The sequence below is a fragment of the Hippoglossus stenolepis genome, chromosome 6 (assembly GCF_022539355.2).
Source record: "Hippoglossus stenolepis isolate QCI-W04-F060 chromosome 6, HSTE1.2, whole genome shotgun sequence".
NCBI lineage: Eukaryota > Metazoa > Chordata > Actinopteri > Pleuronectiformes > Pleuronectidae > Hippoglossus > Hippoglossus stenolepis.
In genome coordinates, this window is record NC_061488.1 from 27,421,546 (window position 1) to 27,440,412 (window position 18,867).

Sequence of the window (18,867 nt, forward strand, 5' to 3'; positions counted from 1 at the left end):
AAATGGATGATAACAAGGGTTTTGCATGAATAAGATTACAGGTGTGCCTTGCGATTTGAGCTTGCTCTTTGGTGTGCCTTGGGTAAAAAATGTTTGAAAACCACTGCTCTACACAATGATGGATGTGCGTTTTTTTCACATTTATCTGATGAAGGAGGAAGGTTTTTCTGTGCTTGCCCTAAATTTCAATTTAACACCTGGCTTTATGAGCATTACTTTGGGACAGCCAACCATGAGCAAATATAACAAACTGTATATTAGGATGGATGAGTTGCCAGCTTCCCAAAAGTAAAGACAAAGTGCATTGATTGTCCACTGGCTGCAGAACCATAGACTGTATATAAAGAGTGCAGAACATGTCATAAAGGTCACCTCCTCCATGTTAGCAGATTGAACATGGGCCAAACTAAAAGTCAAAGTTTATGTCAAAGGATTTTTTCCTCAAAGATTGTTTCTGTCAATGTCGGTCATTGTACAATGTATGAAAAAAACCACACCTGCTAAGTAAATCATTCAAACACATAACCCACACAGGTGAACAATCATAAAGACATTTTTTTTAAAACAGAGACACAGATAAACCAGGTCGGATGAACGCAAATTTTTAAAAAGCTCTGCACTCAACGTCTAACACACAAATAATAAATAAGTTGAGAGTATAACTGTTTGAGGACTCACTGACAAAAATAATTCTGAAGTAGACTACTGTACATATCAAGAAAACGGTCATTCATCAAATTATAATAAACATTTATTAATCACAATATGGAGAGAGCAGATAAAACTGACCGTTAAGAGCATTTCATCTGCCTAATAATTCCAGAAATCTGTCTGTCACAGATCTTTGTTCCGCACCTTTCGGTTTCTCCAGCTAATCTTTATTTGCAGTGGCTTACATACTAAAGGTAACTTTTAAAGTTTGAGACAGAAAGCTGCCACCAGCATTAACAGGCCAAGTAAACAGCCCATTCCAAACAGGCACTAAACAAGTTATATTATAATGGGAGGAATTAAAAGTCAATCATTTTGAGTATTATGTTAGCTGTATCTTTTCTGAATCAACAGTGGAATCATGTGGTGCATATATTGAAAGTGAGGATTAATAAAACAGTGATCTTAAGTAAAATGTAGTAAGAGTACAACAATGGAAAACAGGACCGCATCAGTTATCTTCATAACCATTTATTTACATTGTATTTGTTCTCTATTTCTAATAAACTAATAAAAATAAGTACTAATACCTAAAATGTTTAAATATACAAACTGTAAAATAATCAGCTATTTGACCAGATAATACATCTTATTCAGAGAGAATGGGTAATGAAAGGCTCAGTTCATTAAAAAACCTCTCACCTGTCCCAGATGGGTTTCATAAATGCAGATAGTTTTACCAACTGAAAATGTTAATTGTTTTTATCATCGGTTTTAGCCTTTCACCCATATACTTTCCAAACAGTGACATTGAACACATCTATAACATATCTTTTGTCATGTCACAACTTTCCCCCCACCACTTCTGACTTCAACACAGATTGACAGACGCGCATGCTCACGCACTCCCTCCCTGCAGACAGCTGACAAATGAAAGAAAAGCTTGAAAAAGGAGTGGAGAACCAGGATGACAGTGCCCTCCTCTGTTGGACATGAAGGCTCACTGAATGGTTTTATGAGAATGAAAATTATATCAATCATATGCTGTAGCCTTGAAAGTCACAAAACTTCAACTATACTGATGACCCAGACTGACCATCAGCGAGCGAAATGGTGGGACCCTGCTACCATGGCTCAATCCCCCTACTGTGCATGTCGAAAACATGTACAGAGCACATAGAAAGCAATCACAGGTAATCATTTACTCATCAAGTCAACAGCGAGTCATTACTATACTGCACTCTGTAGTGATTGGCTAATATATAGGCCACACCACTCGTCTTGCAAAAAGTGGAAGGAGGAAGATATATAATATGATTGGAATTTAGTAGACAAATTACCCCCTCATGTCAAGTCAATTACAAATATAAAACTTTGCTTTGTTTGTCAAAGTTGATAGTGGGTTTAAGCTAAATAAACAAACAAAAATAAAAATAAAATAAAAATCTGTACAATTTTTTCACATCTTTACAAAAATGATGCTTTCCTGCAAACTCTCATCAGAACAGGTATTTTCGACATGAGTCGGATCCACACCGACACTCCACTCGAATCCTCTTCTTTGGCGAGCTCGGGAGCCCCGCTAGACTGAAACTGGAGTCCATTTTGGTGCTTTCTGTGTCAACTGGATCAACTGGAATCAAACAGATGCCGGAAAGGGTTCAGTTGAAGAGGCAGCTTTTATTGACCGTTAAAAAGCAACTTGACTGCTTGAACATAAACTCTCCCCCTCCATGTAGATGGCTGCTAACATTATGGTCAGTGATCGTGTGTGATAGTGTAATAAAGTCACACATACATTATACATTACATACATTATAGTATAATCAGTGTAAGGTTATTTAAGTCCACTCTTTTTTAAGAAGAAAATGCTACCCCTGTAACAATTACCATGATTGCACAATTACTATAAAAAGATGTTGAAACGCACCCACAAAACAGTATTTAAAAGTTTTAAATAAAAACCTAAATGAGAAGTGACAAAGTGGTTGGATATCCTGCATGCTGTTTTGGGCCACAACCCAGCTGGTGCTGGCCTCTGTGGTATCAGTACCATTACTTCCATGACTGTTAGGGGTGTAAGGATACGCTGAATCCACGGGTTCTGACCTCGATTTTTGAGCCACAGTTCGGTTCATACCTCATTTTTTTTTTAGGGGTGTGTAGTGGGTTCATAAGAAAAAGAGGGAGGAAAGTTTCTGTGTTTTATTAAAACACCAACATTTGGAACAGTAAAGAGACGAACACTTAAAGTGATAGTTCACTCATAAATGAAATTTCACTCATCTATTCACTATGCTGATGGTGGGGTTCCCGGAGTCTCAGGAGTAAATTTGTTGCAGCAGAATCCAATACAATTGAAATTAATGGTGAGCTATTCTTCAGATGTAATAAAACAGAAAAAAACATAACATGCTTCCATACTGCTCTTGTGGTGTCATCCAAGTGTCCGCAGGCCCCGACATATTCGACTCGAAAACGGTGTCATTCACACTGTTTTAAGCCTAAATATCCACAGGAAGGGGCTAAGCTAGCGTACGTTAGCATTACCGACGGACCCTGAATGCACCTCGTCGGAAGATATTAGTGGACTTTTAGGCTTAAAACATGGTGTAATTGACGCCGTTTCGAGTCGAATATGAATGTCGGGGCTTGCGGACACTTGGGTGACACCACACGAGCAGTATGGAGGCATGTTATGTTTATTCTGTTTTACTACGTCTGAAGAATAGCTCACCATTGACTTCAAATGTATTGGATTCTGCTGCAACAAAGTTTACCCCTGATACTCCTAAAGTGTTTTGTGGACTCAAACACTTCATCCACCCCACCATCGGCATTCTTGTGAGTAGATGATGAGTGAAGTTTCATTTCTGGGTGAACTATCCCTTTAAGAATATGTTGGACTTGACGTCACATGAAACTACATAAACAAAAATAACCAACAGATAGGAAAGAGGCAAGAGTGTGTGCATATTTGTCTCCCACAGTCTCAATCCGTATATTTACAAAGTCTGTTTCAGTCTCCCCCACAAGCCCAACACAGTTCAGTTTAATCATCATCATATCAGGCCATCAAGTGAAATACTTGGAGCGGGCGAAAATGTGTGTGTGCTCCTAGACAGCGCACGCACACACACCGCGCCACGCACACACGCACGCACGCACGCACACTGAATCGTTACAGCCCTAATGGTCGTTTATCCCACAACCACTTCACAGCCTGGTAAAGTCCATTTCGCAGATGTTCTGAGGTTAGTCCTGTTATTTGTAGTTGGAATTTTTTGTGGCCAACATTCAAATGGTCCCAGTCTGTAGAGTGCAGTTGAAACTTTTGAAGAACCTTAAACTAAAACATTCTTCAGCCTCAAGACAAGTGAATGTTTGAGATTTGTGTTAAAAGCTATAAACTAGTGTTAATATTATCCATTTGTCTATAATTAATTTTCTGCAAGGGTGCATTGTCCTGCACCAGGAGAAACCAGGAGTCCACTGCACTAGCATAAGGTCTGACAATCGATATATTTCATCCAGGTCCCTAACAGCAGTCAGGGTAGTGTTGGCTATGACATGGAGGTCTGTGTGACCCTCCAAGGATATGCCTCCCTTGACCATCACTGACCCACCGCCAAACTGGTCATGCTGCACTATGTTACAGGCAGCATAACGTTCACCACGCCGTCTCTTTGCCAATTATGGTGTTCTCCAGCGAATGCCAATTGAGCTGCACGCCACTTCAGATAAGTTTGTGGTGGTGGATTGTGATCGTGGTGGCGGCTGACCATGGACTATGATTACAAGACTGCTTGATATACAATATGCCTACTCACATATTCTACCATTACTGTCAATAACCTCCTCCATTTCAATTGTCATTGATACCCCTGTCATCTCTATCAGACAATTTCTTAAGTATAAATACTTGAAACCTTGATACACCTTTCCATTATGCTAAAATCTGTTTCTTCCATTCAATGTTGTAAATATTGTAATTTTGTTGATGTCTTCATCTATTTGCGGCATCTACAATGCACCTCTGTACGTTCTGGGAGAGGGATCCCTCACATGTGGCTCTCCCTGAGGTTTCCACCTGAGGGTGGTTGAGGGTTTTTTTCCCTCTTTTTTTTTTTGAGGATTAATGACAGAGGATGTCACACCTTGTTAGGAACCTATGAGAAAAATTGTGATTTGTGAATATGGGCAAAACAAAACAAATCAAATATGATTTATTGATTTAGAGCAGGGATTCCCAAAGGATTCCCAGCTCGCGCACCTGCCTCTAGGGGGTGCGCGAGAGGAATTCTCTGTCTCTCTCTCTCTCTCTCTCTCTCTCGCTGCAGGCTGAGCCACCTGCGCTGCACTTGAAAATCCTCAAATGGATCATCTTTTTTATCCATATCTGTGCTGAGCCTATGCAGGTGCCACTCTTTGTTCTTTACGTGGTGGATCGTGTGTAACTTTATTGTAATTTGATTCAATGGTGTTCAAATTTTCGTAACCGCTGTTATGTATGGTAAATAGTAAATTAAATTTGATGCAATTTTTCTTTAATGCGGCTGAAAATATGACAGCATTTTTCCCCATGTTCTCTCATGATGGGCAAATCTGCCTCTGAGCCTGTGCGTGTGTCCTCGCCATCCTCGTTGCTCTTTAAAAGTGACGGCTTGTGTAACTTTGTTGAAATTTATTGAAACTTTGTTGCAGTGTTTCAGTTTCATTCGATGTGAGAGCGCATTGTTGCGATCTCTTGATTACTTTGTGTTCTGATCATGTGTTCATGATTAAAGATTTAATGCAGCTATAAATAGGCTCTGTTGCGGGGTTTTTTTTTTTGAAGGTGTGGGGGATTGGGGGTGCGTGAAACCGGTCAGGATGTAGAAGGGGGTGCGTGGCCTATGTTTGGAAATGTTTGGGAACCGCTGATTTAGAGCAATTCAACTTTAACTATTATAATCACTCATAATGATGTTATTTTTATAATGGAGATAGCAAACCCTTTAAAGAGCTTTAAAATTATATGTGAGCCATTTCTCTGTGACCTATATTAAGGGAGATATGACCAGTCAAAGGCAGAGTCCTAAAAAGTTCAAACTTTGTCAGCCCATATCTCCCTTAATTAGGATGCTAATATATTTATTATTGAGAAAGAACTAAAACAAAAGTGAAAAAGCTCTTAGAATTATAAAACTAATTTTAAAGCGTTACCGAAGGACCCTTAATGAACATGTTAACATAATTAAGACCTTCCAATACGTATTGAAGACCTAGTACATGACCTTTTTAAGACCCAGCAGAAAACCCAGACACACTTGTAAAGGTCACCTAAGTTCACTTTATGTACAGGAAATATGTTAAGGAGGACAGATAAATCTGCGCCTTCTTACCTACATGTTTTATAAGTTCTGTACATAGCCAAACTGTCAGAGGCCTTAAAGTATAAGGATAAGGGAAGGGATCTCCGTATGTATTTGTTTATTGAATGTGTTATTGTGTATGTATTGGTTTCTTTAACATCCAAATGTGATAAATGAGGGGAAGTGACGGCTCAGCAGGGGGGTTTGTTTTGGGTATGCGGGCCGGCAGAGGACCAGCCACGTTCGAGTCAACTGCGGTCCTGAAGACCTACATGGGATTACTTCCAAAGAAACGGGATCATTGCCTGGGTGACACTTTCAAGGATTACCGCGAGGACTGAACTATTTTTCTGGGCGCTCAGAGGTGGTGAGGATAGCGTGGACCATTTTTGGTATTGTTTGCGGCATCTCACCACGCCACACCTGCATACATTTTTGCTTTGGGACGTTGTTTGGGGATTCCGGGACTGTATGAATTTGTGTAAATTGTGTGGTTATGTTCACGTTTTCGTCTTTGTTTGCGGGCACACGTCCAGGGGGTACGTGTGTATGATTGGGTTTTTTGTCAATACAGACAATTGTATGCAACATATCTGGGTTTATTTCGTTTATATATATATTATTTCATATGTGGTGGGGCCGATGACAAGGTTATCGGTCTTATAGAATATTATTCGTTTATTGTAAATTGGTCAGGCGGCGGCGCCCGTACACAGCGTGACAGGTCCGCCCGTGCTCCTTTTAAAATAGCGTAGTAATTTTCCCCTTTTTCCTAAACAAGGCGAATTGTTACACACTGTCTACTTAGGCTCAATCCCATTTCACCCCTTCTCCCTACCTCTTGTTTTCGAGGGCTATCTTGTCCCTTGAAACGGAGTTACAATGGGTAGGGGTTGAAATCTTCCACTACGAATTGGGACAGCACTTCAAGAAGCTGTTACATCATCAGTAGTCGTGGCGGGAACCCAACATGTTATCAGTAGTCTTCGATGTAAATAGACCCCACAAAAAGTTACATCTAAACTAATGCAGGTAAATCAAATTACCAGGTTAATGTTTTCCTGCCCTCCCTCCGTACTATGGCAATAATGGTGTAGCACAATGACATTTGTCATTCATCCAATGGAAACTAAAAAGCTTGGATGCTCAGCATTATTTCACGTATAAATCAGAAGCACACTGCTTCAGGCTACTAGCACTGGTCTGTAGGCAACCCTGCAAGGATGCATTATTAGAGGAGCAGTTAAGTTCAGTAATCTCACTGCTATACGCTAGTTAAATTAAGGGCATTGTGTATCTTCAAAGAGGGGGGGTGTGACATGAACTCATGTCATATCTTGCAGACCTTACTTTTCTAAAACCTTAAAATTTGTTCATATTTTCTCTCACTAATTTTCCCTCACACATACTGATACATGCTTAAAATACATGATTCTAAAGATATAAAGTGCTGCTGAAACCCTGATACTTACTTTGCATTTTGTAGTCAAAGGTGAGCTCTTCTCCTGCCCGAATAGCCCGTGTGGAAAATAAAGCGATTCTTGGGAGCCTCTCATCAATGTTATCAATGAACACATTGAAAACCTGCAGGTTGGGATTACACTGTAAAAAGAGGATAACACATGTCAGGAGACTGTGCTTCAGAATAACAAATAGGGCTGCACGATATTAGGAAAAGATGCAATATCATTGTTGAATATTGCGATGACGATATGACTTGCTATAAATAATCAAATGCTTAAGTATACAGTGTTAAAGTCTTTCTGCTCTGGATTCACTGCTAACATAGACCCCATACAGTAAGTGCTCTATGCAGACACTGAAAAGAGGGTAGGTAGAGGGTAGAGGGTGCACAGCGCCACCAACTCTAGGGCAGTCACCCAGGGAGCCATGCACAGCTCCACTAAGTCTGCTCACACTCTTTTCATACAAGTTTGGACTGCAAAAAATTATGTTTTACAGTTTAACCGGCTCTGTCAGTAATTTACTGCTCCTCTCTGTGTCTCTGCCATTCGCGCTGTGCACTGCTCCAACCGCGTTAAGCCAAACCATTCGTGCCGCCATCTCCTCCAACTCTCCATACATTGACTTAGTTTACAAATTCTGTTGTTGTTACCCAGTCTGAGTTTACACATGTGTCCGATCACACTGTTTGTTTGTTTGTTTGTTTGTTTGTTTGTTTGTTTGTGTGTGTGTGTGTGTGTGAGAGAGAGTGAAAGAGAGCAAGTGAGGAAGCGAGAGCAGTGTGTGCGCTGTTACTTTCCCCTCAGGATCTGGGATTATCATAAATAAGCTACGCAATTCTTTTATATAATCAACCACTAATAGTGATGAATTTGACCCGGGACAAACTTGATCACTAGAAGTTTCCACAGAATTTAGTCAGGCGGAGGCAGAGCAAGATTTGACTAAGCCGCCTCGAAATTCTCTGTTCTCAATCTATTCTCTTCTTCCGACAATGATTCATTGACGGAAAAACCCGTCAACGATCTGATTATCTTGAATTTATTATCCAGGGCTGCAGGGCTCTATCTGATGGACCAAATATATTGACATTGTAGAGCGTGAATGCATGGCACATGGAACACCATTTATCGCAGTTCAAGCAGTCTTTTGTGCTAAGTATATCATGCTGCCCTAATACCAAACAACAAAAAGAAACTGCATTGCGTTTGGAATTAAAAAGTGATCTTGGGCTCAAAAAGGTTGGTAACCACTGATCTAAAGCATACATAAGAGGGAAGAACATAGCTCATTCTTCAAATGTGAAAAAGGCACTATTCAGACAATGTGTACCAAACGTATGTATTGTGAAATATCAGTTGCCTGAGATATATTTCCAAAAAAGCAGGTACTCCCAGTGAGCAAGAAGTGGAGTCTGCCAACTGCCAATTATATCAAAGGAACAAAATAAAAGATGGATACTCCTATAACAGAGGAGATTAGTAATTAACTGAATTACATGGTTTCCCAGTTAAATAATACAATAATACAAGAAATACTATTGATATCTATACTGATATTGAATGGCATTTGAAACAGGCTGTGTACCCAGTACATTTAATGATGCCTGGATTTCTCTGATCCCTAAAAAGGACAGAGACAACTCAGAGCCATCTAATTTCAGACTGGTGAGACTTCTTGTTGCAGATTGCAAGGTATTAAGACATTGGCATCAAATTCAAGCACATATCACCAGACATTATAATTGAGAACAGATCATCAGGTGATAAGTGATAATGCTGCCTTCTCACTCGATGCCAAGAAGGCCTTCGACTTTGACTTAAAAATTTGGGTTTGGGCTTGGTTTTGGAACTGGAAGAGGATACTCCATTTGAATCAGAGAGCACGTTTTTCTGTTTCTCTGTGGGCACTACGTAATGTGCTTTTTTTTTTAATTTCGCCGTTGCTTATTACAATAGCTGGGAACCACTGGCCTCAGCAATCTGAGCTGCTCTAAGAATTAAAAGGGTGCATGGAGGTGTTAGAGAGCACAAGATGTATGTATGCTGATGAGTTTAGCAGTGATGGCTGTACCTGCTTGCTCTTTACCAGGTATCGAGTCTTATTCCAAACTGTCAGGTTTAAAAATAAACTGGCACAAATATGAGTGCATGTCTATATTAAACACATGTCACTCTAAATGGATACCTGTAGGAATTAGATTAAATCCAAACCTGGATAAAATAATGCTTTCAAATGGGGAAACTCTCCTCGGAATAATAAAAATGAACCTTAAGAGAAAATGGGGGAAATTACTTTGTGGGAACTAGTTTTACTTAATTTCTTTCTCATGATCAAGTTCCTTCCTTTTACACGACATTGAGCTCTGTGCTGAGACAAACTATTTTCATTAATTAACAGATACTTGTGTAAAACTGTGAATCAATACATAAATGTGAGGTAAATTTAGCAGCTGCCTTCCAAGCTGCCAGCAGTATACTCTGTGCACTGTTTAAAAACACTTACGCTATGGTTGACAAAGTGGGAGATGTTGCCTAGGTGAGCAGCATCGACTGTGTACACATCCTCCACATAGTCCAGGTCAAACAGGTATGTAGATCCTTGGCGGTCGTACACGTGACCCCTCCTCTCTGCTTCATCTGTTGTGATAATCTGAAGGAAACATGACATTACAGGATAATAGTGGAACCACTGTTTTGAAGTCATATGCCAACGCAACAAATTAGCAAAGAATAAGTAAAAAAAACAACTAAAATAACCACTTAAACTATTTACTTATCGTAGAAACTATAAGTAAATATAGTTGCAATTTTACCCAATGTGGGATTAATATAGGATTATTTTATTTTAAATAAAATTAATATAGGATTATTTTATTTTAAATAAAATAATCCTATATCGGGATCGTCAAAGATCTAAATACTCAACATATTCATATAAAAATAAAGATGCATAAAATATGGACCAAATTGTCAGTGAAGACAATCTTCTATTCTATTAGAACTGATTAAAAAAAACAAAACTCTGGTTATGTTTACTTTATCTTTTGATTTTCACATTTAGAAACAATTACAGTCATTCATCCAAAAATTATTATTGTTGCTAGTTAACAACAAACAGACGAACAAGCAAAGAGAATTGCGAAATTGGAGGTACCTGCAAAAATGTCGTTTAGTGAGTGAAAAATTGTCAACTAGTTGATGCAAAAACAGTATCCAAATATAGGTCCTTCATAGTTTTTATACCTAACCTAGCACAGATAGAAAAGACACTATCCAGTAATGATGGGGGAAAGATATGATTTGCCTCTTATGGTGCCCTAGTCAGATGCGGACTTAACCATTTGACAAAGGTCGGCAATTGCCTTGGGCCCCGAACTACCAGGGGCCCCATAAAACACCTAATAAACTTATGGTAAAGATTATTTTTTAAAACTCTTCGTTAATTAATTATTTCATTCTGAAAATCCATATACGCCAAAATGGCATCAGAACGCCTATAATTTATGAGTAACTAGTGTCACAGCAACCCCACTCCCCCCTCAGTCCCCAGTACAATGGACTATTCCATGGCCGCGTAAACACAAACTGACGCACACACACACACACATATATATTTTCACTCGCTCCTGGTATTTCACATGATGGCCTATACATGATGATAAAAAAAACGTGAGCGCGATTTTAAGAGAAAAAATTTAAATAAAAACATTCAGGGGAGAGAAAGAGAAACCAAGGACAAAGGAGAAGAGTAAGAGAAATGGTGTCTAAATTGAAACCAAATTTTAAGACAGGAGGCTACAATCACATTTTCAGTTTAACTAGAGATAGAAGAAAGAAGAGGCGAATGCAATAAGGCTTTCAATGTTACCGGATGAGCGGAGTTTGCCTCCATAACCAACCATGATGGAGGGGCCTCAATATCCTCATATTGTAGCCAATAGTTCAAGTTTCTAATATTTGTTGCCCAATAATAGAACAAAATCCTGGGTAGTGCCATTCCATCCAGTGCTTTGGGCCTCTGTAAAATCTGACATCGCAATCTAGGAGTCTTTTTATTCCAAACAAACTCCGTATTAAGACTATCTACTTTGCGGGAAAAAAAGAGGAAGAAAGATTGGTACGCACTGAAGCAGATATAGAAAACGTGGGAAAATATTAATCTTGATAGTGTTGATTCTAGCAGCAACAGACAGATTAAGGAGGGACCATCGCTCGAAATCTGGTTTAATAAACATTTCTAACAAATACGGGGCAAGCTGTTTCTAAAACGTTTTATAGAACTCGGCCAGAGAGCTGCCCGGACCCGGGCTTTTACCGCCTAGCAGCGATTTGGCTGCCACCTCGATTTCGAGTGCGGTGATTGGATGCTCCAATTCCCTAGTCACATTCTGATCCAGAGCAGGGATATTAATTTTGTTAAAGAAGGAGTCATGGTCTACTAGCACAAGGGAGTGGTCAGAAGTATATAACAACTTATAAAATCGCTCCTTATAGGTGTTTGGTAATTTTGAGGTTGCATACAAAGAGTCCAAGAGAACTTTACATTGCGATAACTTAGTTAATTTTTCTTTAACAAAAGCGCCAAGGATCGACCACATTAAACTGATCCATAAAGGCTACAATTACCTTGGCTGACTTGGATTGAGCAGCTGGAGTAGAGGAAGAGTGGTCTAGAGAAGTATCCAGCCAACAATTGAAGTCTCCTCCCAAAATAAGAAAATATTCAGACAAATCCGGCAACAATGAAAAGACCCGTTTAAAAAATCCTTCATCATCCCAATTAGGAGCATATACATTTGCGAAGATTACCTTAACATCATAAATCTGCCCGATGACAACAATAAATGTGTCAGTCCGATAAGAAATCGTTATAACATGAACAAAGGGAATAGCTTATGTAAAAGTATAGCAACACCTCTCAACCTACTGAAAAAGGAAGACGGATAAACTTGTCCGACCCAGCCACGTTTCAACCTGGGTTGCTCATATAATATATTCTTGCAAATATATTATATGAGCATCAAGATGCCTTAAATAAGGTAAGACCTTACAATGTTTGATCGGATTATTCAGGCCTTTAAAATTCAGACTGACAAATTTAATATCTGAGAAGTGGCCTATGCATCTTTCAGGCCACGTTTTGTGTGTACACAACGGTTATAAATTAGCCTTTAGCCTAGCCGTTAGCCCTTCGAGTAGCCTGGCTTACTTCGCCAGCTTCTGTGTCCTCTCCCTCCGCAAATTGTTGCTCTGATCTTGCAAGTAATCCATTTCGGCGACAGACATGAACAATAGTTTATAGAAAAAGCCTATTTTCTCCCTGATTGTCTCATTTGCTGTTGTAGGTCATAAAGAGGTAGCAATATTAAAATAAGACCAAAATAAGATCATAACCAGTTAGAAACTTCTTGTAGTGGTTTTAAAAACACTTGAAATACAACCCTGCAATTAACTATGGCCTTGAGAAGGCGCTTCCTGCTCACTACAACTGTGTCCTGATACAAAAGTTTTTCACACTTTCTGAGAGTGACTGTAAGACTGAAATTTGCACCAAATGTGGAAAGGTTCCGAGAGGGGGGAAAAGATTTGCAAATTCTAACACTACCAATCTCATAAGTCACCTTAGAGTCTGTCATCGCGACGACGATGTATGGTGAGAATACAAGGCACTTGCAGCCAGCGTTAGTGAGAAAAAAAAAAAGGGAGAGGTTGGATTTTCAAAATAAATCCCTCCCAATAGTTACAGCATGTTACCAGGAAACCCGAAAGGAGGCTGGATTTTCAACAACAACAAAAAAAAAAAAAGATAATTGCCCCCCCAGATAGTTAGAGATCCTTACCAGGAAACCCGAAAGGAGGCTGTTTTTTTCAAAATAAAACCCCAAGATAGTTACAGGAAATTACCAGCAAACCTGAAAGGAGATTGGATTTTCAAAATAAAACCCCACAGATAGTTACAGGATGTTGCCAGGAATCCTAAAAAGGAGCCCGGATTTTCCAAATAAAACCACCCGGATAGTTACAGGAAGTTACCAGGAAACCCAAAAGGAGGCTGGATTTTCAAAAAAATACCCCCCAGAAAGTTACAGGACGTTGCCAGGAAACCCGAAAGGAGCCTAGGTTTTCAAAATAAACCCCCCCGGATAGTAACAGGACGTTGCCAGGAAACCCGAAAGGAGCCTGGATTTTCAAAGTAAACCCATGTATGAGTTCCAATGGCAAGGGGATACACGCGCAGAGCAAGGGAGAGGGGGCAGTTGAACTGCTGGTCCTATATGCAAATTATGTGTGTGTGATTAGCTCAATTGGTAAAGACACTTGGACAGTGAGAAAGACATTGTGGGTTCAAGAACAAGTGAGGGCAAGAGGTTTTATTAGCTTTTTTTTTACTGTTACTGCTACTGAATAGAAACCTCTGTCTCTCATTATTTTATCTGAATTACTATTTTAATACATTGACATGTCTTACTTGAGATGTCATAATATTTAATTTAAAATCTTTTGAAGGAGAAATTTTCCTCTTCCACCTAAAGTTGTTTGAAGTTTCCTGTGTCTCAATTTTACCCTCAGGTGTGCATAAACTACAGGCTATGAACTTCTTTTTAAGAAGCGTGAAATTATAATCGGTATTGGCCATGTGAAGCTTGTAGTTATCGGTATCAGCCGGAAAAATCCAAGTCGTGCATTCCCTAATTCCACCCAAATACTACCTTGTCTAAATATTTAGACAGTTTAATCCACCTAAATACTACTTTCTATTTTAGTACTTTCATGTTGGGAAATTTGGGTAATTAGAATAATTGGTCCATTATCAGGTTAAATAAAGATGGATGCCATGAACATTGTATTTAGTAGATCTCAACCAGATATTTGAACGGACAGAGGGAAGACACAAGAAATATCCTTCTTTTTCTATGATAAGGAGAGTCAAAATAAAACCATAATTCGTCATGTTAGACTTTGATTTAAGTGAGTTTTGACTATGATTAAATCGAGTCTAGTGGGATTGGCTAGCCAGACATATGGGCTTTTTTGGTTAAAAAAATAAAGGAAAAGGGGATCTTACTTTCTAACAATAAGGTCTACTCACACTTCGGTAAGCTAAAACTTTAGTGTGAAATTTTGTTTACTATGACTGCTTTTAATGTAAAACAAATAAAACAAAATTCACATTCAGTACTCGCACTCGTCGTAGCCCATCGCGTCTTGTCTAGAAATGCAGCCTTTTCCAATTCGGTAACATTACACGGCACGGTCCCCAAGACCCTAGGGCCTTAGAATGGAGGTCCCGAAACTGTGGTCCTGAAACTGCAGGAATCCCTGACTCCCTGACACCGCAGATTAACGATATATTTGCACAGGCACAATTATCAAATCCCACTTCTCCTCTGTAACGACTACAGAGACACCTCCGGTCACACAGTCAGCTCTCTGTCTAAGTAACATTCAGCGAAAAGTTAGAAGTCATTTGCTGGTTATCTTAAAATGAAGTTTTTGTCTTTTTTATATGATTAATAAATGAATAATCAAAATAATAATCGAATTACTAAAAGCTATTCTGATCAATTATCAAAATAGTCATTTGTTGCAGCCATAGTTTGGTCACAAAAACATATGCTAAAAGTGACAGTGAGCCCAAAGGATCCTTTCCTATATCTTTCTGCTCACAGAACATCACATCACAGTTTTATAGAAAATCATGGCAATTTTTCTCTACTTCGCCATTAACTATTATATATCTCAAGTAAACATAAACAATTACTTCAATATTTTTCACTTGCATGTTTTACTTTGTGCGGCATATACTCAAATGAGTCTTTTATCAGGTTAATCTCTAGCAATTTTCAGATAAAAGCAATTTGCAACAGTCAGTGGGCACCTCACTGTGTCTTCACCCCAACCTGCACTCTGATTGACTGTAGTTGTTACTAATTCATTAAGATATTTAGCCAGCTAAGAATTTATTCAGAGGTTGCATCGTGTATGCCCCTAGAACCGCATCTTTGAAGAGGTCACACTTAACAATAGGCAACTGCCGATCCAACAGATTTGCTCTGATCTAGGGCTTTTGTCTGCGACTTCCAAAACATTGTGCTGAAAGAAATCATGTCATGTGAACTAGGCATAACTCCTTACAGATTCTCCCTCACATTTTTCCTTCATGTCTTGAGCCAAAGAATAGAAGTAAGGAGAGGAGAGTTTTGTTTTTACTTTTTTCGAATGCAGCCCGGTGTAAGACCAGTCAGTGCAACTGGCCCCAGGATTTTTAAAGTCAGGTTGCATCACACACATTAGGAGAAACTTATAATGCTCTTCCATCTAAACTGAAACATGCATAGACTACAAGATTATTTGAAAATTATACACTACAGGATATTATTAAGATGATCATGCAGGAGGGAGAAAGCAGGGACCAATGCACCTCAGAAAACACAAAAGCAGGGCCCTTTAACAAAGGCTGGTCAACAATGGTCAAGTATTCCTCAACTCCACAGGAAACACTGACTTTAGATGTCTATCAATGACAAGATGCATAAGGCCAAACAGTTCAAAATGATTTGACAGAATATCTTTGCTTACCTCTCCTACATACTCCATGACAAATGTGTTCTTCCTGATATGCTGCAGTGTGCGGACACCCCATCCTCGGCCGTTCTCTGTCTTAAAGATGCACAGGTCAAACTGGATGCCCCTCTGCACCACTCTGTTGGGACAATCGGGGACACAGCTGCATCGGGAGTTACACTCATATATGGGCTGTCCTGCCCGGATCCGGACCTGCCCCTTTTCGTTGTAGGCCATGCGGTGCAAAGAGGCCCCAGGGCAGCAGCCATTCACCGGCTCCTCTAAACAGTTCTTACACTCACAACCCACAGCCATCTCATCTAACACTATGCCCTGGCCTACTTTGTAGTTGTTGATGTAGGTGAAGTTTTTTGGAGGCCCCTCAAGGTCCACTTCGTTAATGACGAAAATGCGACCTGGGTGGTTCCGAGTCTGATTCAAATGGGTCTCCCAGAGCTGCAGACTCTGACGGAGTTTGGCTTTCTGGAGGAGGATTGAGGTGACTTCCTTATCTAGCTTTTTAGGGATGCAGCGTCGCTTGTGGCGCCTCAGTTCCTGATCAAGGTCCTGATGGAACTGCTTTATCAGTTTGGGGCATTTGAGGTTCTTCTTGGGTTCCCAACTATTATCTGACTCTGGGAACCCCCTCCATTTAACCAGATAGAATTCCTCCTCCTGAAAAACACAAATTTAATTAGGAGCAGAGACTGAATTTTTCCTGTTGAAATTTATACATCTTTTACCATCTCAACACAGTGAACAGATATCTAAGCTTCATTGTTTTGACAATCAACAGCCCCACATCAGCACAACAGGTATCGTGTTTAAAATATGATAATTAAATATTATTACATAATTTATCTTGCACTGAGACAAAGTTAATTTTTTCCTCCAATAAGTTCAGCAGCATGTCTTTCTCTCCATGCCGCTGAACTTTGTGGTATCCATTCTCATGTTTATGTCACAGGGTGTGTGTGTGTGTGTGTGTGTGTGTGTTCATCTCTGTTGCTCATCACACACAAACTGACCATCACATTTATTGAGGTAGTAAGCAAAGGTGTTGGATCATAAATCCAGGTCATTCCAGTCACTTTAACCCTGATGTCCTGGCTGTGTGCATCTTGTGTTGAGTGTGGCAGGTGAACTGTCTGTGCACAAAATGTTGGGACGTCTAAGTCCATGCCTCTTGCTGTCTCTACTTGCTGTGGCTCAATTACTGCAGGTCACTTTGAGAGAAAACTGAACCCAGCATTACTACAGGTCAAGCAAACAAATGCACTCATAATAATAATCATAATAATAATACCATACCTTAGTCTTCTTGTAGTCACAGAGGAACTCGACCTCATACTCATTGACGTTGGTTCTGTTCACCCCAAGCTGTTTACAGTTGAGCCTCTCTGTGCGACATAGCGCCTCCAGCTCATCCCAGGACATCTTACATGGCACTCTGCAATCTGACACAGCAACTCCGTTTAACCAAGTTAGTGTCAAATGCACTGTGGCTATAGCAAAATACACTCAGTAGGCATTTGGTTTAAACTGGCACTGTTCACTGCTGGAACTGTCAAACCAAATCAACAGAAAGTACTGCCTTTTGATTTTATAGAAATACTCACAAGGGGCTGGAACCACATATAATGAAAGTGAATGGGAGGCACAGATTTGTTACTGCTATGTTCCGGCATATAGTCGTGGACAGCTGGACTGGACTCCCATCACATACTCACTTATTCTCTTTCTTTGTCTGTCTGTCTCTCTCACAGTGATACTGCACGGTCAAGATGTGACACTACTACTCTATTATTACTGATGGTAGTATTGGTGCTGCAACATTTTTTACATATAACCTCACTACATCCGAAAGTATCACTGTTGTTATTATTGGTGTAACACATATATACATATAACATATAGCACCATTTAAACATGTATGTGGCGCTGCAGGGCGCGTGGAGGTTGTCGGGTATAGTTTTGCCCGCTAACACACATTAGTCTGCTCCGACACTGATGAAGTGACTTCACTAACTCAGCCCTTCCATCTCTCTCAGTTAGTTCGCATGCTGCTAGAAATGGTCGAAACAAACGGCGGAGAGTTAGCTTACAAAGGAGACTAAGTTAAACTGCACAAGTTAGTGAGGACTACTAACTAGTCTTCCTACAGTCACCATGATACACAGTCTCACCGCTCTCTATATGTTCCGTCAGCTCGACGACAAGAAAGCGTACATAGGCGATGTCTGTCAAGGGACTTTACCTAAACCGAAAGATATAGAACGCCAGATAAACCCATGATGTAATATAAAGTCGAAAATAGAACTCTTTAGTTACCTTTCAAATCTTCCGCCATGTTTACCACACAGCCGCCAAAATAGAAAAGCTCACACTGGTGGGAAGGATCCTGAAGCAGAATGAACTGGAGCGGCTGCTGATTGGACGAGCGTCATTTGTCAGCCCTCTCATTGGCTCAGAGGGAGTCAGGAGGTTGGCCGGAAGACAATAGATGTCGTACGAGCTAGTCACATTCACCAAGAAGTTAGGAAGCTGGCGTAGTAGTGAAAGCCCGCTGTAGCACACCACTAGAGACCCGGATGTGAAGTTCATATCCTTCACCCTGTAGACTAGTGCTTTTAAATAGTTTCAGACATTCCTTTAACCTTTAATTAAAATGATCACATGTGTAAAATTTAACTTTTAACTTAAATTAAATCCTTAATGTTAAATCCATGTGAAAAACAATAATATTGACACAGCTTTGTAAATTGCTTTAATTGTGTATGGATTTGAACACATATTTGTGATCCTATTTTTCATTTGTAGACAGGGGTAGA

At 39.8% G+C, this 18,867-nt stretch overlaps 1 protein-coding gene across 1 annotated transcript; it reads right to left on the reverse strand.

Moving 5' to 3' along the window:
- Nucleotides 1-1,166: 1,166 nt before the first annotated feature.
- On the reverse strand, nt 1,167-18,465 carry LOC118111057 (histone-lysine N-methyltransferase SUV39H1). Its single transcript, XM_035159344.1, has 6 exons — nt 18,368-18,465; nt 17,348-17,493; nt 16,052-16,711; nt 9,975-10,121; nt 7,478-7,607; nt 1,167-2,284 (listed from the first exon to the last, which is right to left on the reverse strand). The coding sequence occupies exons 1-6, from the start codon at nt 18,384-18,386 to the stop codon at nt 2,151-2,153; spliced, it is 1,236 nt and encodes a 411-aa protein (XP_035015235.1). The 5' UTR covers nt 18,387-18,465; the 3' UTR covers nt 1,167-2,150.
- Between the last annotated feature and the right edge of the window lie 402 nt (nt 18,466-18,867).

Coding starts and splice junctions, on each gene's coding strand:
- LOC118111057 (XM_035159344.1), bottom strand. Junction 10,122..16,051: donor TCATGGAGTATGTAGGAGAG/GTAAGCAAAGAT, acceptor TGTTTCCTTCAG/ATTATCACAACAGATGAAGC. Junction 2,285..7,477: donor CTTTGACTACAAAATGCAAA/GTAAGTATCAGG, acceptor GTTTGATTCCAG/TTGATCCAGTTGACACAGAA.